Genomic DNA, 26145 nt, shown 5'->3' on the forward strand with positions numbered 1-26145 from the left:
CAGAGATCTCTGTGGACAGCTGCGGTACTCCTGAGTCCCTGGGCCTAACTTGGGCAATTTAGAAAACAGTAGGTTTAGAATTTTAAATAACTGGATTTACTACTGTGAGATCTGCCTCCAACCCACTTATGGAAAATTCCAGTTCGTGGGCAATGCCTTCTATAAACCAAGCTATTTTATGTGGATTTACAGGAAGTATTCTTGGTAAAGGGAAGGACTCCAGAGATTTGAGGAAGGGAAAAAGAAAAAAAAAAGAATTTCCGGAAGCTTTCATTTTGTTTTTAAAAACAACTTAATTGCTGATTTTCCTTACCGAAGGGGAGAGAAGAAAATGGGGAAAGCAGAGAGCCTTCTGGGGATGGGGCACTGTAAGCAATCTTCCTGAGTTCATAAAGTAGAAAAAGCAGTTTCCCTTTTCCTGAGCACCCAAGCACACGCCACAGAGCAGTTTCTGAGGGGAGGGTGCAGGAAACCGAGAAGGCCTCACCCTGTCACTAAATTCACGGTCCAGGTGATTCATTCTCCTCTTTGGATATTTGATCTATGCTTCCTCTCAGGACTTCAAAGATGACTGGGCTGGAACACAAAGAGGAGGGAGCAGCCCCAACAGGACCTGGAAAATATTTCTCCCTTTATTCAGTCATTTAACCAATAGCTAGCGAAGGGCCTCCCTGGGCCCCTCCCTGGGGTGGAGCAGCAGACCCTGGCTCCAGTCTTATAGGGAGCTCAGACACAAACCACAGAAGTAACCAGAACCAGCGACAGCCAGGGAAGAGGCTGAGGCCAAGACAGAGGAGCCCATTAGGCAAGATGGGAGAGGTGTTTTTGATTTTTAAGTCAAATTATTCTGAATGAAACTCTAAAAGTACTGATTTTACTCTAAATAAAAACCTATGATCTCAGTTCCTGGATTGAATCAGAGGACCGAATTAAGGTGTGGCTCGGTGCTAGTATATCTTTAAAAATTATCTGTTCATGCCTCAGTTTCCCCTCTTCGGGGGCACCTACCCTTCTGTCCTAGAGTACCTTCATGGGAATGAACTTGAGCTCAGCTGGAGAGCTGCCTGCGAGGCCTCCTCTTAAGAAATATCATTAGATACAAATTCGGAGCTAGACACTTGGGTCACAGGTGGTCTGCCAGACCTTCAGGAAGAGGTGGGAAGAATCACAGCCCTCAGGCAAGTGTCATGGCACACACCTATAATCCCAGCTACTTGGGAGGCTGAGGCAGGAGGATTGCAAGTTTGAGGTCAGCCTGGACAACTTGGCGAGACGCTGCCTCAAAGAAAAAAGGAAAAAGAAAGAAGAAAAGAAACACAGTTCCCTTTGCTGGTGATGAGAGACAATTGTATAAATCCAATGTCAAAACATTAGTGACACTGAAGGTCAAAGTGGTGCTTTCTTTTAAACAATAGAAGAGAAAGATGACAGTGGCCTGCTTGAAGAAGGTAATTAACAATTTTAGAGATCAAGGAGAACCAACACTAGCTTTTGTGTTGTTAGAATGCAGATATACATTTCTGGGGAGAATTTGGCTTCAGTAAGAATTTTACCACCACAGGATGCAATGTTGGAAGTGCCTGGTCAGAGTTGCTTCCTGGCAGTAGAACTGTCCGAAGCAGGGACATTAGAGAGAAGGAAAAATTTCCATAAAGAGGGGCTTTCCTGTGAACGCCATAGTAAACAGCTATTGCTTCCTCCACATTTAGAGTTTTGTGATGTGGATTGGGGGCAAATTGGATCTAGCTGAAACACAGAGTTATTCATTCCTTACCCATGGCCTCTCTTCCACCCAGAGTCTCAGAAGAGGAGTGGAAGGTTCTTGGGACAGCTCTGATCTCTTCCTGAAGGTATAGATTCCTTTGCCGTTTCTCATTCTTCACCGACAGCTGTAATTTACTACAACTGTCTAGCTAAGGAGCAGTACTCTGATTTTCCTAGTATCTGATTTTCCTTAAATTTTACCACAGGCCTGGAAAGTCCCCATGAAAGCACTCTCCTGGTTTTGTAATTACCATGCTGATCTGAGCCGGGAGTACTGTCAAATGCTACCCAAGCCAAGACGCAGCTGGTGAGTGGAAGAGCGAGGCTGAGGACTGGGAAGGGAGTGGTGGGGTTTGGGGGGAAGCTGGGATTTTGAAATGTGGGAGAGACTTGGAATCCGGTGGGCTGGAGGACATAAATGTCTAAGTAAGGCATTTCAGGGCGACGTGGCAACAAATAACTCTTCTGCACGATCCTTGCAGGTGCTCCAAGAATTCAGCCTCCCACCTGTCTGGTTTGTGACCATTAGTGATGGTTACTTTGCACTTAGGTCAATCCCGACTTTTGAAACCTGACAAGAAGCAACAATTAAAAATTAAGATGACTCCTATAGTCATCCCAATGTTTTGGGTGCAGAAGGAGGAGAAGGAGAAGCAGGAGAAGGAGGAGGAGGAGGAGAAGGAGGAGGAGGAGGAGGAGGAGGAGGAGGAGGAGGAGGAGGAGGGAGGAGGAGGAGGAGGAGGAGGAGGAAGGAGGAGGACGAGGAGGAGGAGGAGGAGGAAGGAGGACAAGGAGCCACAAAATGCTGCTGACCCTCCTTTCCATCACAACAAAACGGTACCAGTTCAGAAACTGTGAACTCCATCCCAACATCAAGTGTTTCGAGGAGAATCACTAAGAATAATTCCAGCAGGAGAGACTGTGCTTTAGAAATGCTGTGTTGAGAAGGAAAAAAGGGGATAAAAAAGGATGTTCACAGGACTGGGGATAGCTCAGTTGGTCGAGTGCTTGCCTCAAATGCACAAGGCCCTGGGTTCAATCCCCAGCACCCCCCCAAAGATGTTCCTGACAACAGAAAGTAAACCAGTCCAGTGGAGGATAGGGTTGTTGTGGGAGAGAGGCAGAGGGAATGGGACTATACTGGGCAATGAAATCAACTAAATTGTGCGCATTTATAAATATATCACAATGAATCCCACTATTTTGTATAATTATAATGTACCAATAATAATTTAAAAAAGAACAGACATCAAAATTCCTACAACTCCAAAAAAGAGTGATTTAGAGGTAAGTGTGTAGCTCATGGTGGAGTCCTGGGTTTGACTGCTGGCCCCGCCTCCCCCCCTCCAAAAAAGATTTATCAAAAATAATTGTACATGTGGAAGAGGATCCTCAAAGGCAGGGTTTATCCTAATGATGAACTTTTTGTGCCTATCTGTTTGCTTGTGTCCAGGAAGAGACCCTACACGTCTCTCCAGGCAGGGAGCCCACTCCTCTGTAAAACTGGGGTGGAAGCAGCACCTGGTGTTGCATCTCACACATGTTATGGTTTGAGATGCTCCCTGTGGGCTGTCACCAAGTGGCTGCTGACAAGGAAGGAAAGAGAACATTCTTATCTGGATCCTCCGCCTACTCCTCTGCCCCTAGGACAATTTATCAGTTACATAAAATCCCGTTTCAACACTAACAGTCTGAGAGGAGGAGAGCAATGATGTAATGCTTCCAATCAGGACTAAAATATGGCACTTAGGGGTGAAACGGTGAAAACCAAGCTCTACCAGGGCCCGGGGTACCACCGCACTGAAGATGAGCTTTGAAGGGCTGGGGCAGAGAAGCTATGAGGGACATGAAAAGAACAGAGATTATCAGGCTGTCGGGGACAGAAATGAGGGATGGCCATCAACTTAATTCAGTTTCTTCTCGTCTGTTCTGAGTGAAGATAAGAAAATGACAGCCATTCTCCTTGACATGTGGATACTTACATACTTAAAAGACACAAAGTCACATAACTATAGACACATAATATTAGAACAGAGGAAGAAAGGGGACACAGAGTTCAGCTTGTTTACTTTACATAAGAGAAACTGAGAGCCCAGGTGTTTAAGTCAAGAGCCTTGACCTCTCTCGGACCAAACCAATGGCAGGGAGACTCACATTCAGGTCCTCTGCTGTGACGGCCACCAACTATACTTTGCTACCTGGAGGCTGGAGGTCCCCATTCCCATGCCATGGTTTTCAAGAGCTCATCCTAATCTCAAGTCTCACGTCAAGTTCTAAAAATGCAGAGATCCCTGCATTAAGGGCATTCCTCTAACTGGACGAAAATACACTCTGAGCTTGCTGACCAACTGTTCTCCATCTCCATTTACAGAAGAGCAAGATGAAACGTGCTTAAACTATTTTAGGCAAGTTCAGTCAGAGACAGACTAAAGAGGGCCACCCTGGTCCCTGCCCTGACAGCCACAGTAACTTAGCCATCAGCCACCATCTCCAGAACCAAGGTGGTGTTCTCCTACTTCCAGGTAAAGTCCAATCCTGAAACAGTTACTGTGCCCTCCAAAGGAAATACTGCAGAGTGATCAGTCAGCACTCAACCAGGCTTCATGAAAAAAACAATTTCACTTAGCTCAGAAACATCACAAAGTTATTAAAACCTCCATTATCAGCCTCCTCTCTCTAAAGTGAAGATGGGGGAAATCACCCTGGTAGGAGAGCAACATGGTGCCTTTCTCTTGAAGACACTTTGACACTGGATCTATAGACAAAGATTTGAAGTTCTGTTGAAAGAGTTTAGTTTTCTTTCTGGTTTCAGAGGATCCCAGCAATCCTATCAGTGTGCAAATTGCAACATTAAGGAAAAAAAAAAAACAAAACATCAGGCTCTTCTCTACCAAATCGGAGTACATTTGTCATCTCTGATCTCTTATCAATTACATGATTGAAACACATGCATTCTGTCTCTTACTGTTGATGTTCAGTGAGTCAAGAGAATACATTTGGATATTTTAATTAATGTAATTGAGCAGGCAATATAAGTAATTTACTAAATTTCTTAGCTCTGAATTTTGCTTCTTATTGATGTCAACAAAGGGAATGTTATTCTTGACTTAAATTAAATGGATTCCATATCCAGGTCAATATTATATTGACAGCTAACATGTTGTTCTAAGAAGCTAATTTCCACCAGATGGGTCCATCACTTCTCCTAAATTATCAGCAATTACTAATCTGTACCAGCTTTCTCTCCAAGCCTGCTCATTTCTCCAGATCCTACAAGTAGCAGATGGTGACTCTGAGCCTCTGTCCCCCTGCTTCTTCTACATTGCTAACTGTCCATATCTTTGTGTGAATTCTATCCTTCCTTAAAATTCCACTTTCTCCATGAGTTTTCCCCTGGTTATTCCAGCCCTTGGCAATCCCTCTTGTACCTGCATTTTCAAGTTGCTTCTAAGGTACGTGAGTCACATCATATTTGAAACATGCTACCATACAAGTATCTGTACTGCACACTTGCCACGTTCTATTGGGGAACCTCTAGATAGAGCCAGTCCTCCAAGTCGCCTGCAGCAGGAACACAGTGACCTGGCTGGAGGGATGTCTCAATCTCCTATCAGTGAAATGACATTTGTCTCCACGGGCCATGGCTCCTGATAAAATCCTAGCAGCTGCTACATATAAAAGGGCAAAGTTCAAAGTGCTTAGATTCCTGTTGCCTTCTCCTAGAGCAAGGTGCGCTTGAGGGTCACTGGGGGAAAACAGTTCTGCTTCATTGTCTCTTCATTGTTGTTATAGAGTTCCTTTAAATTAAAGTAATAACTTGATGTTGGTAGAATTAACTATTAAGCTGAAGAGTCATTTAGATAATAGCCATAATAAAACAAGGTTTCACAAATTGAAACCAACACCTCTAACTATAATGAGTTTGAACTAAAGCTGTAAAGCTGTAGAAGCCATGGTGGGGGGGGCATTTTTTTGTACGGCATACACAAATTTGTTTTTAAATCTGAATGTGCCAGCCTGGGAGCAGACAGAAACCCCCAGGGCACACAGCTGAAGAACTGTCTGGCATTTCTGAGAACAAGAGGGCTGTTCTGTGCCTTCTGGAGAATATTCCTCCATTGGACAAACTTAGTTCAGGCATGAGTGGTAGTGCTGTCAGCTCTGCCTCCAGTGTTAATGAATCAACAATGTGTGTTTAAAAAGTGATTTTAACAGAAACACACATAAAACAAGGTCATGCACTGACCAGTTGACGAAAATATTGTGACCAGAATGTTGTGACCCAGCAATCTGCACAAATCAGAAGCAAACTCATTTGCAAACTTCTGCTCAATTCTCAGGCTCTTCCCTCGCAATTGAAGGCAACAGCCCCCCTTCTGGATGTTCAGGCTGGAAAACCTAGAATTATCCTTGACTTCTCTCACCAAAACCCCGCTTCCGATATCTCAGAAAATCTTCATGACCTTGACTTGGAAATATATTTGGAATCAGACAGTGTCTCATCACTTCTGTTGTTACCAACTTGGTCCAGGCCCATATTATTTCAGCCCTTCTAGCTGGTCTCTCTTCTCCCACCCTGGCCCCTCCCCACTGCCGTCTATCCTGATCCCAGGCTCCATCCCAGGAGGATCCTGTTAAAACTCAGATCATGACCTCCCTTAACTTAGAGCCTCCAATGGCTGGGCATCATCCTGAGCCAAAGTCAAAGTCTCTACAGTGATTTCCAAGTCCTGGTCTGTACATCTGCAGCCCCTGACTTCTCTGGTCTTCTATTCCTCACCCCCTGTTCATGCTAGTCCTTGCTCTTTTCTCACATACTTCTGCCTTAGGGCCGTGACGCTGTGCTTGGATGTGTTCCCTCCAATATCAACATGGTCAGTTCCTTCAATTTTTTTTTTTTTTTTTGGTACCAGGGATTAAACTTAGGGGCTTTAACCACTGAGCCACATTCCCAGCCCTTTTTTATATTTTATTTAGAGACAGGGTCTTACTGAGTTGCTTAGGGCCTTGCTAAGTTAGTGAGGCTGGGTTTGAACTCAAGATCCTTCTGCCTTAGCCTCCTGAGCCGCTGGGATTACAGGTGTGCACCACCGTGCCTAGCTAGCTCCTTCACTTCTGTCAAATCTTTACCCTGTGTCACCTTAATGATGGCTGCCTGATCACACCCCTACACAGGCACGTGCACACATGCACACCCTTATCCTCTCCACCACTTTATCTCTCCCGGTAGCACTTACTGCCATCTAACAGATACATTAATTTACTCAGCTATTGACTTATAGCGTATCTCCCTCCCCCTTGAATGCAGGGCCAGAAAGATGAGGATTTTTGTCTGGTTTTCTCTTTTTTCTTTCTACTGACGCATTGCCAGTGCCTCAAACAGATGGAAGGTACGAAATCAATAATTCTTCCATGGAAGATGAATGTAGCACTCAATGTACACTGTCAAGTTCACCTGACTACCTGTCTCTCACAACACTGAACATTTTGAAGGCAGAGAGGGTATCTTACTCAGATTTGCATCCAAATCCCTGTTACTACAGTGCACAGTAGGAACTCAATAAAGGCATGTTGCATGAATGGAAGGGGAGGAGGCAAAGAAAATTTGCTAATATTTATGAATTTTGTGCTTTGATTCAATTCAACAAGTATCCATACAAAGATGAATAAGAGTTAATTAATGATTGAGAAAAATACCCATGGTGCTGGGGAGAGGCACAGATAAACATAAACTCTAAGGCAAGGTAAGCAGAGCCACCATACTGCAAAGGACCAAGAAAAATATGTAGGACAAGATGGGAAAGGATGTGGATTGAAGGAAGCACCTAAAAGGAGGTTGCATTTCAGCTGGGTTTTGATGGTTGAATAGGAGCTTGCCATGCAGATTATGGGGGCTAGAAATGACTCCAGCTCAGGTTATGACTGCCCAAGGGATGTTGGTGAGGATATGAGCTCTTCTGACAGCCCCTTCTCTGCTCTGAAGTTGTGTCCCCTCTATACGTTCACTACAAGGTCAGACTCTCAAGGAGTCTCAATGCTCAGTAAATATGAATAAACTGGAAAGCTACTATATCCCCCACAGTCTTTCTCTCCCTTATCCCCTCAAAAACAAAACAAAACAAAACAAAACAAAACAAAACTCTGTAGCTGATGGCAGAATCATGCAATGGCTTGCCCAGCCACCCTTTAAAGCAGGGGACCCTTCTAAACATTGCTTCTGGATTACTATTGCTTGACACAGCAGCAAATAGAACCAGACCTTCAGGTGGCAGTCACTTAGAGACACATGGAAACCTCTATTCCATGGGTTTTGCCAACAGGCACAGGAGCGAAAATCAATCTAGAAAGTGCTAGAGCTTTTCAACATCAGAGCCCCAAATGAGAACAACAGTGAGATGCACGTGTAAACACACACACACTCCTAGTCAGAACATTTAAATCACAGCCCAGGAGCCAAGTCCCTGGAGTGGAAAGTGGACATCAGGAGCTCCACGGCCTGGGGTAAGTAGCTTGGCCTGGGGACATTGCTGAAAAGAACACAGCATCGGGACCAGGAGATGGGCCCCTGCCATGACCTAACAGGCCTTCTCATTTCCTAATGGCGACAATTCTCTGTGGTTGGAACAGTATCCCTGCCCATCTTTTCCAGAAGCTGGAGGATAGGCTTGTCTCATTCATTTTTATCTGCTGCTTGCACACCACACACTCCCGCATTTCTGCCCAGCCCCTGGCATACATGTCTCGCTCCACAATCCAAACCCAGCACCTCTCTTCTGTCCTATCCTGGGAGAAAAGATCGCTGACTGTGTGTGGCTCTCCTTCACGGCTACACTGGCCTCTTAAAAATGTTCAGAGCTACACCAGGTGCATGAGCCTGTAATCCCAGCTACTTGGAGGCCGAGGCAGAAGGATCCCAAGTTCAAGGCCAGGCTAGGCAACTTAGGGTGACTCCATCTCAAAATAAAAATACAAAGATCTGGGGATGCATCTCAGGAGTAGCGTGCCCCTAGGTTCAATCTCCAGTCCCAGAAAAACAACAAAAACTGGTCCGAGCATCTCCCACTCTCGCTCCTGTGCATAGTCACCAGCCAGGGACAGGAGCCTTCCATGGGAGAGCTCCCCACAGCTTTTCCACCCTCCCACTTTTATGCCATGTGCCTCCCTCCTTCTCCATCTGCTCCCTTCCCTTCTCTTGTTTTACTACCTATTCCTCTCCCTCTTCTCTTTTCTTCCTTTCTTTGATTTACTCTGAGAATCAAACAGTTGCCAGTTTGACATGACACCCTGATTTTGCCAGGCCTTAAAGGGCCATGAAGGGGCTGCAAGTTCGCTGGGAATTTCCCACAGTGCTCTGGTACCTCTGGACCCAGAGTTTGAGGCCAACTCTTTTTAGCTCCCTGGGAAGGTTGCATGGTTGGTGCCAAAGATGCACAGGAAGGATGCAAGTCAGGTGGTACTATTTCCTCTTTCCGGGGGCTCACCCACTGTCCTCATGGAGAATGGCCATCAGGGTTTACGTGACAAGAATTCAGCCTTGTTCTCCATTTTCCAGTCTCCTTCCCCCTTATTCTCAGATATGTGTAGTTGAGACACACACCCTATCTTTGGGTGTTTGCACAAGCTCATCTTCTGCCCGGAACCCCACCTTCCTAACTCATCTGTGGCTGGCCTATTCCTGTTACCTATATAAGTGCCCATGTCTCCTCCTGGTCCTAAAGTCAGTCCTAACTCCTTCTCGCCCTGTGTTACTCTACCGTGTGCACTCAGTTTTATTTTCTTCCTAGCACTCATGATCTGAAATGGTCCCATTTATTTGTTTCTCTCTGTCACTCCAACTATAAAGCAAGCTCCGGGAGGGTAGGCTCTGTGTCCTCCTTGTTCACAACCTCACCCTTGGGTTCAGAATGAAGTGGGGTTCCCAGTAGGCATTGTGCTGAGCGAGTGAACACATGGATATAAACAAAGGTCTCAACATATTCACCAAGAGTTCTTGCTATGGTGTGGAGAAGTGTCCCCCAAGGCCTTTGTGTTAAAGATCTGGTCACTAGCCTATGGTGCTTTTGGGAGATAATAGATAATTTACGAGAGGTGGGGCCTAGCGGGAAGTGTTCTGGTCATTGGTCATGTGCCTTTGAAGGGGATATTCAGACCCCAGTCTCTTCCTCTTTCATGTGTCAGCCATGAGGTGAATGGTTTTCCCACAGGCTCCCCCATGAGGTGCTGCTTCACCACTGTCCCAAAAAGCAACAGGACCAACTGATTATGGACTGCAGCTTCCAAAACTCTAAGTCAAAACAGATCTTTTCCCTTCAGAAGCTGACTCTCTTAGACAGTGGGTTCCAGTAACGGAAAGATGACCAATAGTTCCTATGGCCTCCCTCCAAGTCCCGGAAGACAGAAGATGAAGCTCAGCATTCAAACGTTCAGATCTGTCAGTACGTTCTCTGCATTTTGTATGTGTGGCACAGGATCTGCAGTTCTGATTTTAGGAAAAGCTTGAATAATTCCAGTACAGATCAGGATGGGCTATCTCAAGAGAATGACTTCATCTCGGTTTGAACCAGGTTCCTCGTATCAATATTTCCTCTCTGGCGGCATCTATCTCAACATTTTGAATGTTTTATTGTGTCTGCACCTCATTGTAATCTCAATGTTTCGCTGTAAATCACTCAAAAATAGATACATGCAATATTTCTGGTATTAGAATCCGGGAATTCATCCAAAATAATTGCAGGCCTCCAGTTGGGCTCCCAATCAAATCAAATAGGATTTATACTCGACTGTTAAAAGTTTTCAGGGGAAATCACTTCCCTGCTAACTTGTTCCAGTGTCTCTCAATATTTTTATTCTTCCCTCAAGAGAAATGAAGGCCACTGTGATCATGTGCCAGACTCGAATGCCTAAAAAGACCCAAGGAGTTGACGTGGGGACACACACACACACGTGCACATGCTCTGCTTACCAACATAGCCAGGGGTTCCACAGGCAGTGGACATCACATCTCCTTTGCCCTCCATTTTTGACAATCCAAAGTCACTGATCATTATTTTGGATTCTTCATCTTGACTGTAGTACAACAGATTTTCAGGCTAGAAAAAAAAGAGAAAGATGAAAATTATTATTATTTTTTTAAAATCATGTTTAAAGCTGGGTTAAGTATGGGAAACTCCTCACCAAACTGCAAAACCTGTTCATACTTAAGAAAGTCCTTGACCTTTAGGCACAGCAGGTGCACCAATGAAAGCAGCCTTGGTAGGCATGGTCCAGAGGGCGGCAGGGAATCTGGCCCAGGGTGTTGAGTATTTTGCCTACTCATGAAGATTAACCATATTTTAAGGCCATCTAAGAAGCTGATGCCTCTTGGACTTGAGGATTCAGTTCCTGGTTAAGGAAGGGGGCTTCACAGGACATAAAATCATTTCTGCAGGTGCTCATGTGTTCCTTTCTTATTAGCAACCCTTGCCCGCTACTTTTCTCGAATCCCAGGGCCTCTCTCCCTGTCCTCAGCATCCTCCCATGGTGTCCTGTAGTTGTGGCAGATGGCTGCGTCAGTGCCTGCTGAGACTGTCAGGCACCTGCTCGCTTCCCTCCCTGGGAAGCAGAAGGACGGCAGCTCCAACAAATCTGGAGCTGGAAGATGCAGTACGTTCCAGCCCAGTATCCTTAAAGACTCTGAGATGCTGTGTGCCTTTCTACAAAGCATGGGTTGCTTGTTGCTCCTCTGAAGCGCACAGGACAGAGCTCAGACAGCAGGCGTGCTTTTGACATTTCTTACAGTTTCTGTGTTCCTTTCTTCACTGCAGTTCCGGAATGCCTGAGTACCTCGGAAGGCTGAGGGGAGGCAGCCGAGGGATTGAGAGGGGAGACAATGAAGCATCATTTGTCCATTTTATGTCAAGCTGGAGAATCTCATTGCTCAGTGTGTAGGGCTCACAGAGACTGAGTTGCTCCAGCCTCGGAGCTTGTCCTTAGTCACTGAGCTGACCACCTGAACACAGAGGACGAACTTGATTTTTTTTTTTTTTAATTTTGAAAGAGTGGCTTCAGCCAGGTGCAATGGCCTGTAATCCCAGCAGCTCAGGAGGCTGAGGCAGGAGGATCGAAAGTTCAAAGCCAGCCTCAGCAATTTAGCAAAGCCCTGAACAACACAGTGAGACCCTGTCTCTAAATAAAACATTAAAAAAGAGCTAGGGATATGGCTCAGTGATTCAATGATTAAACACCCTGGGAATCAATTCCTGGCACCAAAAAAAAAAAAAAAAAAAAGAGTGGCTTTAGTTAATGATGCTGTCCCTATGATAACATCAAGGACTGTGGACTTGGCTGTTGTCCAGGAACATCCACCCTACAGGACGATTATGAAGATTTACTGAGTGAATAATCATGGCTTTCATTTACATGAAACCTAAAGGAAACACAGCATGAAGATTCTGAGGAGGAAAATCCTTTCCCCACACATTTCCCATCCGGGCTTCCTCCACAGCCTGAGGGTGAAGCGGTTGCTTTTCCTATCAGAGATTCCTAGTGAATCTTTGGTTCCTAAGTATCAAATTTTAGGAACTATTCTATTGTTTAGAGTTTAGAAAAGTGGTTCTTTGCACTGTTGTGAGGCAGAATCACCTGAGAATGTTATTAATGACATCATGAATGTGTCCTATGGCACATCTGAGATGGGGCTCAGACATCTGGATTTCAGAGCTCCAGGGTGGTGGTGAGAGGGTTGTGATGTACAGCCACTGCTGTTAAGAAGTTCTGAGAACTGGCCAAGGCTCTGTTCTGGACCAAACTTGAGTCAGGCTCCTCTGATACCTCTTCTCCAAGCCTTGACCTTGGCCTCCTGTGGCTCTCTCCCCAGCTCACCCTGCACAGCCCATTCCTAGCAAGACTCTGGCTCATCCAGCATAGGAGAATCCTCCACCCCTGGAATCTGATCACGTTCTTCATCCTCCACTTGTCATGTTGTTAAAGAGAAAAATTATTCAGACACTTGTGAAAGATGGTAAGCACTCTTTACCACTATATTGGGGGTTTGCAGTAGGGTGAGATCAAACTCAACCCCAAATACTACAAGTGGAGATTTACAGCCCGGGAGGAGGGTGGGGTCAGTGGAAGAGACAGCAATGTGAGGAAACCTTGGAACTAAGGGAGATTCTGGCTAAACTGAGATTTTGCAAAAGGTGGGCCAGAGGGACATATATTGTGGGTAGGGGGTTAAGGAATTTGGTCAGATAAGATATCAGGTATATGATTTTTGAAAAACTGACTCAGGAGGATTCTTGCTAACCCTGGACTAAGTTTAAGGCCAAAGCCCAAGATCAGGGCTTGTTTAGAGAGAGCACTCGGGAGCCTGAATGAGGTTGGGCCAAGTTAAAGTTTGGCCAAGGAGAGTCTTGGCCAGTTCTCAGAATTTCTTCACAGCAATGGCTGCACATCAGAATCCCAGTCACCCAACCACCCAGAGCTCTAAACTCCAGATACCTGGGCCCATCTCAGATCTAAAACCCAGATGCCCAGGTCCCATCTCAGAGTTGTTGTCCATTTCTAAGTCGTTGGCTTATCTAAGCAAAGATCTTATTATGTACTTTTTGCAAAAGTCACCCTACCCCCAATGTCCCCTCTTAGTAATTTTTTCATCTAGGAGCCCACCCATAATTGTTTCTGGATTCTAAGTAAGGAAGAACACCCCCTGTTCATGTTGTGCCAGAGCTGAGCTCCATCTCTCTTCTCAACTATGCCAAGTCTTGATAAGGGCTACCTTACCACTTTAACAAGTGTTGACTGAATTTTGTTCTTTAACAACCCAAAGGGGAAAAAAAAAAAACAAACAGTATCCTTCATCCCTAATAATAACAACAAAAGCAGCAGGATTCAATAGTCACCGTGACAGGCCTGAAGCCTGAGATGAGATCAAGTTTGTGGAAGGATGCTTTCAGATGAATTTTAAAAGAAAATAAAATGGGCCAATCAGGAGTTGAAATATGAATAAGGCTTAGGAACTGGGGGGAGGGGGATGGTCTCAACCTAAAAGTGTAGGTTGCTCATACTCTTTTCTGAAACATGGATTGGGGATTATCCATTGATGGACAGCATGGATCCTCTCATACATGCATAAAGTGGACTTTTGCTATTTTTGATCTTTAATCTTCCTCACCCCAGGATGTCTACAGCTGTAAAGGTGAGCAGGAAGGAGCGGGAGGCAGATTATCTCAGGCTGCTAAGCAACACTTAAGACAGGCACAGGGCTGCCAGACAGCCAAGAGGCCCTCCCCACACATTCCCCCTAGAAAAGACTCATTTGGGTCAATAGAAAGTTATTTTGAAGAACAATGGCACCTGAGGATGGTCAATCAACTAGTCTTTCCCAGTTTCGATGGATAATAAATCGGCTCAAGTCTAGGGAAAGATAACAAGACTTTTCCTGCAGGGTGGAGGTAGAGGAGCAGGGTTGGAAGGCCTAGAGACATTCTGGATGAGAGGCCCAGGGCTTGTGGCATGGGGAGGGGACCTTGTCACACTGTATTATAACTCTGCCCAGAGTTCTAGAAGAGCCTGGACTCACCTGTAAGATTATTTTGCTGCTTATTACAGCATCTTTGCAAGACAACTGGTGGCCAGTACTCGAGGTACAATATCAGTCTCCACCCTATATAACAATTCCTTTAACAGTCTTTAAAAAGATCTGAATCAACATACTTTGGATAAAGTTAATGTCCTATAGAATCACATTCTTAAACCAGTAATGGTCAACTGGGGGCAACTGTGTTCCCCAGGGGACATTTGGCAATGTCTGGAGATGCTTTTAGTTGTCAGGACTCCAAGAACGGTGCTGGCACTCATTGGGTAGAAGCCAGGGATGCAGCTAAACATGAGGGACAGGATGGTCTCCCATACAAAGGACGGACTAGCTCCAAACGTCAGTAGTGCAGGGGCTGAGAAACCCCAGTCTAAACCAAGGTTGCAGCTGTGAGTACTTCCTGTCTCAGTCCCTTCATTTTGAAAAAAAAAAGATCAGATGATTGGCCCTGGTAGATTCCAGGGGCAAGGAGACACAAGAACACTTTTCTAGAAGGAGGAAGAAGTTTATTTGCACATGGGGGTAGTGTCCAGGTTGGGCACCAATCTTTCATTAACATCATCAAGCTTTCTACTGCTCTGGCCTAGACCACAGGTGGTTTTAATTTTCTCAGATATTAATGAAAATATAATTTTTCAATCCCCACTTCCTCTACGTATATCAAACCCATCTGTACTTCTAAAAAGAGATCACAAAAATGTACTAAAAATGCTTAAGTTTTTTTCACAGTGATAAACATAGTGGTTTTTGTCTTGGTTTGGGTTTTTTTTTTGTTTGTTTGTTTGTTTTGTTTTTTTTTTTGGTACTAGGGATTGAACCCAGGGGGTATTTACTACTGAGAAGCTAGTCCAGCTGTTTTTATTTTGAGACAGCATCTCACAAAGTTGCTTAGGGCCTCCCTAAGTTGCTGAAGCTGGCCTCAAACTTGCAATCCTCCTACCTCAGCCTCCTGAGTCACGGATTACAGGTGTGCTCCTGTTGCCCACAAGCCTGGTGTTCTTAAAGCGCCACAGGCTGGGAGCACCAAATACTTCTCCAAAAGCATTACATGGGAGCAAAGAGCAGTATCTCCCACTCAGCCCATCCGCCTTTCTAGGAGGTAAATAAACACTGCTCTTCCTGGATGTGGCTTATCTGCTTAGAAATTATTTTTCTAGTAAGCACAGAAAATCAAACCCTCACACCACATCCCTGCAGTCACAACACTAACTTGTTCGGCTACAGCTGCCTGCTGTGTTCTGGAAGCACAGAATTGGCACTTGGTGGAGCTGCAAGAGAGCAATGAAAGCCCCGCCTGCTGCCTGGCCTGGGGGCACCAGGCCAGCTCATCTAGCTTGGCCTTGGCTCTCTGCAGAGCCTCCAAGCCCTGAAAATTAGCTCTTATGCTCATGGCCCATTTCACCCATCAAGAGATCTGCAAAGGGCAAAGGTTGAGAGAACTCAACTGACATCTCCATATCCCCTCATCCAGTGGTTCTCCAACAGAGCTTCCCACACCAGCATGAGCATCACCTGCAACCCCTTTAGATATGAAAGCCCTCCAGCCCCAGGGAGCCCGGCAGAATCAGGACTTCTGGGCCAGGCCAGCAAGCTATGGTTTCACTACCCTCCTAGCCAGTTCTGATGCATGCTAACATTCTGCGTATCTGAAAAGAGATCAATAAAATAAAATAAAATAAAAGGTCCTAAAATCGCCTTTGGCAAGGAAAAATGGAAAAATGAGAGAGAGAGAAATTGATACTTAGAAGAAAATTCCACACAAAGAGTCAGTGTGTGTGTGTGTGTGTGTGTGTGTGTGTGTGTATCCAGGGCCTTGCACATGCCTGACAGGTGTTCCACCACTGAGCTATATACCCCTACCCAGCCCAACTGTGAGTTTTTATAAAAAGAAAAGCTACACCATTTTATCTCCTGACAACAAGAAACAGATAAATGAGCAGATGCTGAAGTTCCATTTTAACAAATATTTATGATTGATTCTTGATATTGACTCAGATTCCCCACAGTTGGTGTACAGTGTGGCTTCGCTACAACACGGTCCTTATATCCATGCTATGGGTGGTGGGTGTGCAGGCTGGAGTGGATTCTCTCTGGCCAGGTGCGTTTAGCTCTGGGGCCTGGACCTGTAACTAGGGTAGCTTGGAGCTACTTAGAGCACGGCGACGGGGCTGCTGCTTTTCAGTGTTCCTTAGATTCATCTGGGTGACATCTATGCTTTGTTACCTACATGGACCTGGGTCGGGGGAGCGGAAAGTGATGGGAAGGTACCCACAGGAAGGCCTGGATCTTTCAGCACTAATGGGTGAAGGGTCAACATGTCAAAGCCTCATAAAAAAACGATGAGGAAGGAAGCCGCAGGACGTTGGCAGAAAGCTGTGCCTATAGCTCATTGAGCCGACCTTCCTGCAAATCTTCCATGTCCCCTCTCTCTCCTCTCCTGGTGCCTGCCTCTTGCTCCCTCTCTTTCATGTGCTGTGCTGTGCTGTGCTGAAATGGGGGCTGGAACTGGGACAAGGCTCTGAAGAACTAAACTTGGGCGAAGGGCTTTGATGGTGTTTATGTCTTGAACAGAATGATCTTTCGAATGGGCTTGAAGTAATACACAACCCAGTTCTCTGTGGCCCTCTGGTTCCATCGTGGTGATAAGATCTCCCAAACAAGGATCAGCCACATTGAGCTTCATCTTGTTCCAAGCTCCTTCTAGGCCCCCAAAGCAATGACAACTAAAAGTACACAGACACCCGAAGTGTGTCCCATCCCTCTCTATTCAAAGCATCATTCCTCTCTCAGAATCAGTCCTCTTGAACAGGTGCACTGGGGGTTGAGGAGTAACTGGGGGTTGTTGCTAAGCAACGGCCTCACCTTGAGGTCCCTGTGGACGATGCCCATTCTGTGCAGATAGTACACAGCATCCAGGACCTGGCGGATCAGAGTGCTGGCATCCTTCTCTGTGTAGAATCCCTTCTCCACTATCCGATCAAACAACTCACCACCGGATACTCTGTTTTTTAAAAAGAGAAGAAATTAAGAGTTTGAGAGGAGCTGTTATAATTACTCAGGGTGATAAAAGACCCAGACTGCATTTCAAAAATAATCCATTTTTTAGGTTTAGATTTTGCCCTACCTCTTTCTCAGAAGTGTTCTCAGGAAGTGTTCCTATGTCATGACAGTGGAAATGTTCAGAACATAATAAAAGGAATAAAGCCAAACCAGGATCCATGGACTCGCCAGGCTTAAGAAATCTCTCCTGACCTTAGCCTCTGTTCTGCTGTGATGATATAAGGTCAAAATAACCTTCGTGAAGGTTGGCACCATCAGATAAGAGGAGGGGGGAATCCTGTCTAGAAGCTTCCTTTGTGTGAGAAAGAACCCTTACACAAGGGGGGATCTATGGGCAAAGCCTTGGCCTCCCAGCAGGACATCTGGGTTTTTGACCAAGTTCTGCTTTTAATATATTGAGTGGCTAAGCACTCCTTGACTCCTGGGACCTCAGTTTTTGCCTCTGTAAAGTGAGAGCGTTAATCTAGTTAGCCATTTTCAACAGAGAGCAGGCACATGCCTTTGGAGGTATCAGGACGTCCATCAAAGTCATTTGAGATTTACAGAAGAGAAAGAGATAAATAAAGACACTGTATCACATTATCACATTGCTTTGCTTTGGTGTTTATAGCACAATTTCATTTTAATTTGTTTTGAAATTCAGAATGTCTTTTATGGTTGGTTTCTTGGTTCGTTCTTTGCTTATTTGTTTGCATTTATCAAAATGGGGACAAAGGTCAAGGCCTGGGGGACAAGCTCCACAGTCCCCTTCATCTCTGAGATTTCATGCTTCTCTAGGTCTAATGAAGTAATGGAATGGTACAGTCCAGAAAAGAATCAACTAACTGCCTTCACATTTTTTAGAGTATACACTTCTCTAAGAAAAAAAGTGCTTTGTTCAAATCATCAAGCCTTTCTAGAAACAAACTTCAGGGACACATTAACACTATTAAAAAGAAAAAAGAAGAAACAGATTTTTCAAGAACAACATGAAACAGAATTATATGAAATATTAAAATCATAAACCAGCTTTGAAACAACTCTACAACTCTAATGCAATAGAAGATGCATCCTGGTAGTAACACATAAGGTATTAATTTCTACAAGTCATAGCAATTAATGTGCAAGAACTGACCCACTGAAAACTTCTTTGTAAAAAAGTTAATAAAGAAATAAAAAAAAATTGCAGCTATAAAAGGCCTATGTGTTAGTTTTTTTTTATTACCTAGAGTCATTCCAAGTAATATTGTGCTTGGATGTTTCATTTCCAAAGCAAACTGACAAGCTAGATATAAGAAAGGAAAGGCACTCAGGAGAAATAAAAAGCAATTCAAAGAGTGAAAAGAAATGGAAACAACAGAAAAGACACTACTTTTTGACAGCTATGTTGTTGAAAAAATCCATCCTTAGGTAATCCAAGGTCCCAAGACATATTCTCCTGGTAACTGAGACTAAGTTTGCCTCATTCCTTGTTTTTCTAGAACTTTTCCCAGTGAGTTTCAAGGTCTGAACCTTTGCAGAACTCAAGGATGTACTACAGGAAATAGATGGCTGCCAAGGGCCAGGTGAACCCGGATGCCCTGGAGGCTTACACCTTGTTATTTATTGAACACTCATTTGACACTTATGGGGTGCCCCCTATGTGCCAGCACAGTGACTATGCACACTTGGTGGCAATAAGGCAGCATTAACTGCCAAGGGGGAAAGTCTGTTGTGTTCCTGACCTTGCACACCATCTACCATTGGTCCACCTTCCAGTGATGGCATAGCTAGCTGATGTTCCAGTGCTTTCTCTCCAATGGCCTGCCTGCTACCACCACCTCTCCTCTGCAGCTGTTGTTGGAGCTGGGGCAGGAATGCTTACCCCTCCTGGCAACCTCGCCTCCTCCTATGAGCACTCCACCTCCCAAGCCTAGCCCAGTCCTTTGTCTCCATCAAAGCTGATCCGCCAAGTTCCTTACTCTCTCAAGGTCCCTTTTTTCCTGCTACAGGATATATATGGTATTGATGAATTCTGTTCAATTTAAGTATGTGCACGGCCAAAAGGGCCACAATCCAGTGAAAACTAAAGCATCAGTAAGGAAAGATATGTCACATCACAGAGCCTCCATGTTCTGTGCATTTAATATTCTGCTTCTTAAACTGCAAATTGCACCAGGGCTCTGTTTTTGAACATTACTCAGAAATAATTTGGTTTCCTTAGAAACCAAGGCACAGGGGAAATGTTTAGAAACTTGACAATAAAAAAAATATGTAACAATACTAATTAAAAAGTCTAAATTTGCAAATCATTTTAGACTTTTCAACGATCTCATTAAGCGTGCTTTTTTAAAGCCCACTGTTAGGGAACGAATGTTCCCCTGCATTCTTACTTGGAAGCTGTAAGCCTAATGTGATGGTATTTGGAGGTGGAGCCTTGGAGAAGTAATTAGGTGTCAATGAAGTGATGAGAGTAGGCCCTGGGGTTGGAATTTGGGCTCTTATGAGAAGAGGAAGAGAAACCAGTGCTCTTTCCCTCCACCATATGAGGACACAGTGAGAGGGCAGCCATCTGTGAGCCAAGAACGAAGATCTCACCAGAATCAGAACCTGTTGGCACTCTGATGTCATACTTCCAACTCCCAGAACTGTGAGAAAATAAATATCGCAGCCTATGGTATTTTGCTATGAAGCCTGAACTGAGACACCCACTTATTCTCAAAACCACTTGAGAGGCAGTCAGGGCTAGTATGATGGTCCAAGAATCACTGCTGAGGAAATAAATTTAGCTTCATGGTGAGGTGTCACTCTCCAGTTGGGAGGACAGGCTTTGCTTGGCTGCTGTTTGGCTGCAGAGCTGACTGACAGGTCATTTTCCTGAGTCAATAACCTTCCCTGGGAAACCTCCTATGCACGTGGTTTAAAGCTTCTTGTTAGAAATGGAATCCTCCAATTACAGCATCCGAAAAATGTTGGAAAGGACTAGGGTCAGGAGATTGGGGGAAAAAGAGTAGAATCATAACAAATCAAGAGATAAAATGGAAACAATGGTAGCTGTCTTAGTCTATTTTCTGTTGCTAAGAACACAATACAACCGACTAGGAATGTTATAAAGAAAAGAGGTTTATGTTTCTGGTCCAAGATCAAGGGGCTGTATCTGCAAAGCCTTCTTGCTAGCAAAGCCCTGAGGTGGTGTGGGTCATCATGTGGAGATTTGGGGAGTTTATAAGAGGCCCAGACAAACTGCTTTTTTGACCCATTAACCCAGTGATTTTCTTAATCACAAGAATTCATTAATCCTTTATTGAAGGCAGAGCCCTAATCACCTTTTAAAGGTCCTACCTGGTCCACTTATTAATATCTCATACTAAGTATGACATTTCAATATATATTTCAGAAGGGAAAAAGAATTTTCAAATCATAGTAGTGGCTATTTAGGGAGAGAGACTCAGCTTCAAGGGTGCAAAGGTGGGAAGATGAATGAAATGCCAAACATTAAGGAAGCAGAAGAAAGAAGAAACGGTCAAAAATTTGCTGCTCTTCTGAATTCCATCTTTGAAGTTTATTTAGAACAACCTGTCTTGATATTAAACTTGGGTTCACTCAGTCTCCAATCTTCCTCACCCATTACAGTGTACTGCTATTATATTGTATGTGGATCTGAAATATACAAATGTGAAATAATCCAATATAATAATCTCAGCAAAATTTCAATTTATTTGCAAATTTATCAGTAATGCAAATTCCTTCAAATTGAAAAAAAAATTGTCAAGAAACATAAAAGTTGGGGCTGGGTTTGTAGATCTAACGTTACCAACCACACATTTGTTGTAAGGAAATACAGGCGTTATTGGTGTAAAGTGGTTGAGCGCTTGCCTTGCATGTGTAAGGCACTGGGTTCAATCCTTAGCACCATAAATAAATAAATATAAATAAATAAATAAATAAATAAATAAATAAATAAAATAAAGATATTGTGTCCATCTACAACTAAAAAAAATATTCAATAAAAAAGAAAAAAGAAACATAAAAGTTTCTGGGTTGAATAAACAATAGCTCTTTGTCAGTATACCGTGTATTTTTTTTTTTTGATGGTTCTGGGAAAACCAGTTATTGTTTACATGCACTTGAACTTCACCTGATTTTAGGAGATAATTATCCTTTTATTTTAAAACTCATTGCTTATTACATTTAAAAATGTTTATGGCCTCCTAACATTACCAACCACACATTAGTTATAAGGAAATACGGGTGTTATTGCTGTAAAGTGGGCTCCATCAATCTATTCCTCTAGAACGAAGTCAGATGTAATAAAATAACATTCAGAAGGCCAAATGGTACAGAGCTGCGAGTACTCTGAGAAATACTTGCAGCAGTGTTGGGTCATAAAAAGCAGTGGCACAGAAAATATGCCTTGACATTCATGAAGGCAGAGACAGTGGAGAGGACACAGGTGACATGCTACAAAAACAGTGTGGTCTGGATGTGCCCCAGAGCTAGGCTGGTTACAAATATGTTTTCTAAGAACCATCTGCCCCTTTACATTTAGTCCCAGGGGAAGTGCTCTTGAAATTACAGGCTGTAGTTCAGGAACCATTTTTCAATCAAGAAACCCCAAGGTCCAGAGGACGGATAGGTACATTTTAACCCAGTTAAGTGAAAGGAAGTTTCCCTTCTCCATCTTTTCCTCAGTCAAGCCCCAACCTGGCAGTGTCTGGGATTCCCCTCCTCCCAGGCACCATCATCGGGGCTGGTGCCTAAAATCCCCACGGCTGTATCTAGCTTTGGTCCCTGCATACCCTGCTCCTGGGGGATCAGGGTACCCTCTCCAGGGAGATCCAGACTTCATTTCACACAACCTTGCCCTCAATATGTCCCCCCCTTCAACAAATACTACTTTATTAATTTAAAAAAAAACCATAACCCTTTATTCTTAAGAATTCCATTTCACAATATCTGCCAGGTCTTGATCTGTTCAGAAATTTCCAAAATATAAATTCATGCCTCTCTATCTAGTGAGCCAGACAGATTCAACCCCTTCTATTCCTTATACTCTGATTTTGGCCATTTTGCCTTCCTGGTTTTGGGGTGTAATGGATTGAATTGTGTCCCCCTAAAATCCCTATGTTGAAGAAGTCAATCCCCAGTACACCTTAGAATGTGAGCACATTTGGAGATAAGGCCTTTGGAGAGGCAATTAAGGTTAAAGGAGATCACAGAGGGGGGCTGGTGTCCTTATAAATAGAGGAAGAAGGATCAGTGATAGAGTGGGTACTTAGTAGGCATGAGGACCTGGATTCAATGCCCCAGCACCCCAAAAACAAGAGGCACAAGGGGTACTGTGGACACAGGAAGGACCATATGAGGACAAGGTAGTCATCCACAAGACAAGGAGAGATCCTCAAGAAGCACCAAACTGCTGACATCCTGATCTTAAACTTCTAGGCTCTAGAACTGTGCAAAAATAAAATCCCATTGCTTAAGCCACTCCATGGTGTACAGTCATGGCACCCACAGCAAACCCATCTGCTGGGCATCTTTCCTCAGCACGCTGTGTATCTTTGAATGTACACTCTCTTTTTATTATTTTTTTCAAAGTTTAGGTTAGTGGGGTGGGGCTCACTGTTTGCTACTTTATTTGTACCGCATGCTTTGTTTATTCACCAAATCACTGACCAATCCTATATGGAGCCAGTTGGTATGTTGTCCCTAGTCAAGTGGGGCTGTCACACACAGCCGAGTGAAGCACAGAATCAGCGTTCCAGTGGTGGTAGGAAGAGGAGTAGTGAAGGTGTTTGACTATAAAGGTCACTGAAAGGGACCTAGGGGACAGGGCAGGAGGATGAGACAAGAGGAAGTGAATCTGTCCTAAAAGAAGGAGCCATATTTAGCTAAGTGGAGAAAAGCCAGTGGGCAGGCAGAGCCCAGAATTTGAATTATCAGGACCCAGGGGAGTTAGTGGAAGGAGAATTTGCTGAGCTGATATCTACAGGGAAATCGTCCAGGAAAGAAGAGTTATTTCAGCACCTAGAGCACATCAACCACTTGGTACGCAGTGCAGGTTTGTGATGGGGGAGCTACAAAAGAAGCTCAAGTTGATGGTCAAGACTACCAGGACTAATGATTTGCCAATCGGGACTACACCTGAATGCCCTGCAGGACATCACAGAAGGGAGAAACCATATAGTAACAAGGCTTCCTGGAGGACATGCCTGAACTACCTCTGTGTCCTGCAGCCTGGCATAGTACTCAGTGAACTTCAGAAAAAACTGAAGCTGGACCTTGAAGGGAGGGGGCCTCTGAGACCTTCACTTGGGTGGGACCTCAGTGACAGCATCACCTGCCTTCCATCTGGAACCTTCAGTTCCCAACTGGCTGCCCTTGAGGCTGACCAGGAAGAGTGTGGTTGTGGGTGAGAAAGAACTAGAGGCATTTGGATTTTGTTTGGGAAATCTACTTGTGGAGACGATAGAGAAACTGTACTTTTGAATTACTTAGGGGAAAGAGGGTTAAAAGATGTGTGAAGAAACTATTTGCATGATCAAGATCTTGAGAGAAAAAAAATAGCTAATCTCATCTAAACCCAAAGCACCTGTTCACATTCCAAAAAAAGATCATCACAAATCATTTTTAAAAAATTTTTGTGCCCCAAGAGGGCATGCTATTCATATTGAATCCCCAGCACATATGACTTTTCAAGTGGGAGAAGAGAAGGAAAATAAGTAAATATGTGAAAAAATAGATAATGTGAAAAAGTGCCTGAGGATTGGAAATGCTGTGCAGAGTTAGAGCCAAGGGCATGAGTACCTGGTACAGCCTCTTTTAGATGGGTTGGGAGACAGTCCTTCTCAATGACAGATCACAAGGTACCAGTAAGGGTCAGGGGGAGAACACTCCAGGCAGAGGGATAAGCCTGTCCTAAGACCCCCAGGTAGGGCAGAAGTCTGGAGGTGCTTGAGGACCCAAAAGGAAGTCAGGTGTCTGTAGTTTGGTGGGCAATGGGTAGAGTGTTTTCAAAAACAAGTTTATGGGAAAGGAAAGCCCAGATTGCACAGGGCCACGTAAGCGGAGGGTCAAGCAGGGTAGGTCTGTTCTCCACTTGATGAGAAGTCACCGGAGGGTTTTCAGCCTGGTGGGAGGCAGGTGAAGTGATTTACCCTTTTAAAAGATCACTCTGGTGGATGCTGGAGATGGGCTGTAGATGCATGAGGGGAAGCCGGCAGATCAGAAGGGGGTCAGGCGAAGGTTCTCACTGGGGAACACAGGAGTCAGCAGTGGACAGAGACAGGGTACGTGTTAGAAACACAGTAGGCAAGGCTCATGGAGGAAGTTGGTATGGGACCCCCAAGAAGGCGAAGATCCCATTCATTTTTTCTTGAACAAGTCGATGATGACACCACTATTTTAAATGAGGGCCGTGATTATTATTAATTTTATGCATTAACTTGATTGGATCGGGGGTACCCAGATTATTTGAATAACTATGATTTCTTGGTATGTCTGTAAGGGTGCTTCTGGGTGAGATTATGATTTGAATTGGAGGGCTCAGTAAAGTAGATTGCCCTCCCCCATGTGGGTGGGTGCACATAATGCAATCTGTTGAGGGCCTGGGCAGAATAAGAGGTGGAGGAAGGAGAAATTGACTCCTTTTGCCTCCTGCCTGACTCTTCAGCTGAGGTATCAGTCTTCCTACTCTTGAACGTGAATTTATACCATTGGTTTCCCTGGTTCTCAGACCTTTGGATACAGACTGAATAATATCACTGACTTTCCTGGGGTCTCCGGCTTGTAGATGGCAAATTGTGGAACTTCTCAGACTCCATAATCACATGAACTTATTCCAACCAACCAGTCAACCAATCAATCAACTGATCAATCGATCAATACCTCCTATGGGATTTGTTTCTCTAGAGAACACTGACTGTGACAGGGACCCTGGAGAAAGAACAGATTTAAAGGAATAAAAATATCTAGAGCAGCCTTGACCAACAGGATTTCCTGAGATAATGGTAATGCTGTTTGTGGGTATTGTCCAGAAAGGTAGCCACTAACCATGTGTGGCTAGTGTGCATTTGAAACATGGCTGGTACGACTGAATAACTAATTTACAAATTTTATTTATTTTAATTAATGTAAACAGTTACATCGTGTTCAGCTACCACATAGAACAATGCAGATTTAGATCCCTAGGTAGGCTATATGGAGTCTATGATGCCTATTGGATGAAGCAATCAAGCAGGTAGCTATTTTTTTTTAATAAGTCTGAAGTTCAGAGGGGCAGCAGGTCAGGGACAGAGATTAAAATTAGCAAGACATCACTATGTTGAAGCTCTATAAATCCAAAAGGTGATCAAGCACTGAAAAAGTGTAACTCAGTTAGAGAAAGGGGTATCTAATGGCAGAACTCTGTTAAACTAGGAAGAGCTAGCAAAGTAACAAAGGTAGGAAGCAAAGAAGGAAATAGGGTATCATGGAAATCACAGCCAGTCCTACAAAGGCTGCCGAGAGATCATGTAAGAAGGGGACAGAGAATGTCCATTTTGTTTGGCAAGTCGAAGGCAAGGACTGGGCAAGAGATTCAGGAGTCCCTGGCATAGGAAATGGCTTGTAGACCCTGGGACTGGAGGGTCTCTGGGTATGCAGAATACCCAGTTCTGAGCTATCTGAGACTCATTTTTCTCATCTAGAAAAGAGCTGATTGTATCAATTTTAAGAATTAAGTAACACAATAAAAAGAAGATGCCTCTGTGGACTCATGGCTTGTTTCAGGTCCCTTGTGAATGTTAATT

General features: G+C 44.2%; 1 protein-coding gene across 3 annotated transcripts in view; it reads right to left on the reverse strand.

The window, feature by feature from the left end:
• Camk1d (calcium/calmodulin dependent protein kinase ID) overlaps positions 1-26145 on the reverse strand; it is a 387368-nt gene that overhangs the window by 38671 nt on the left and 322552 nt on the right. For all 3 annotated transcript variants that reach the window (XM_026408567.2, XM_026408566.2, XM_026408565.2), the window contains 2 exons: positions 17201-17339; positions 10727-10853 (listed from right to left, as the gene is read on the reverse strand). In XM_026408567.2, the coding sequence (XP_026264352.1) occupies positions 10727-10853; positions 17201-17339 (266 nt within the window). The remainder of the gene's footprint in view (positions 1-10726; positions 10854-17200; positions 17340-26145) is intronic.

Source organism: Urocitellus parryii, chromosome 9, assembly GCF_045843805.1.
Source record: "Urocitellus parryii isolate mUroPar1 chromosome 9, mUroPar1.hap1, whole genome shotgun sequence".
In the NCBI taxonomy this organism is placed as follows: Eukaryota; Metazoa; Chordata; class Mammalia; order Rodentia; family Sciuridae; genus Urocitellus; species Urocitellus parryii.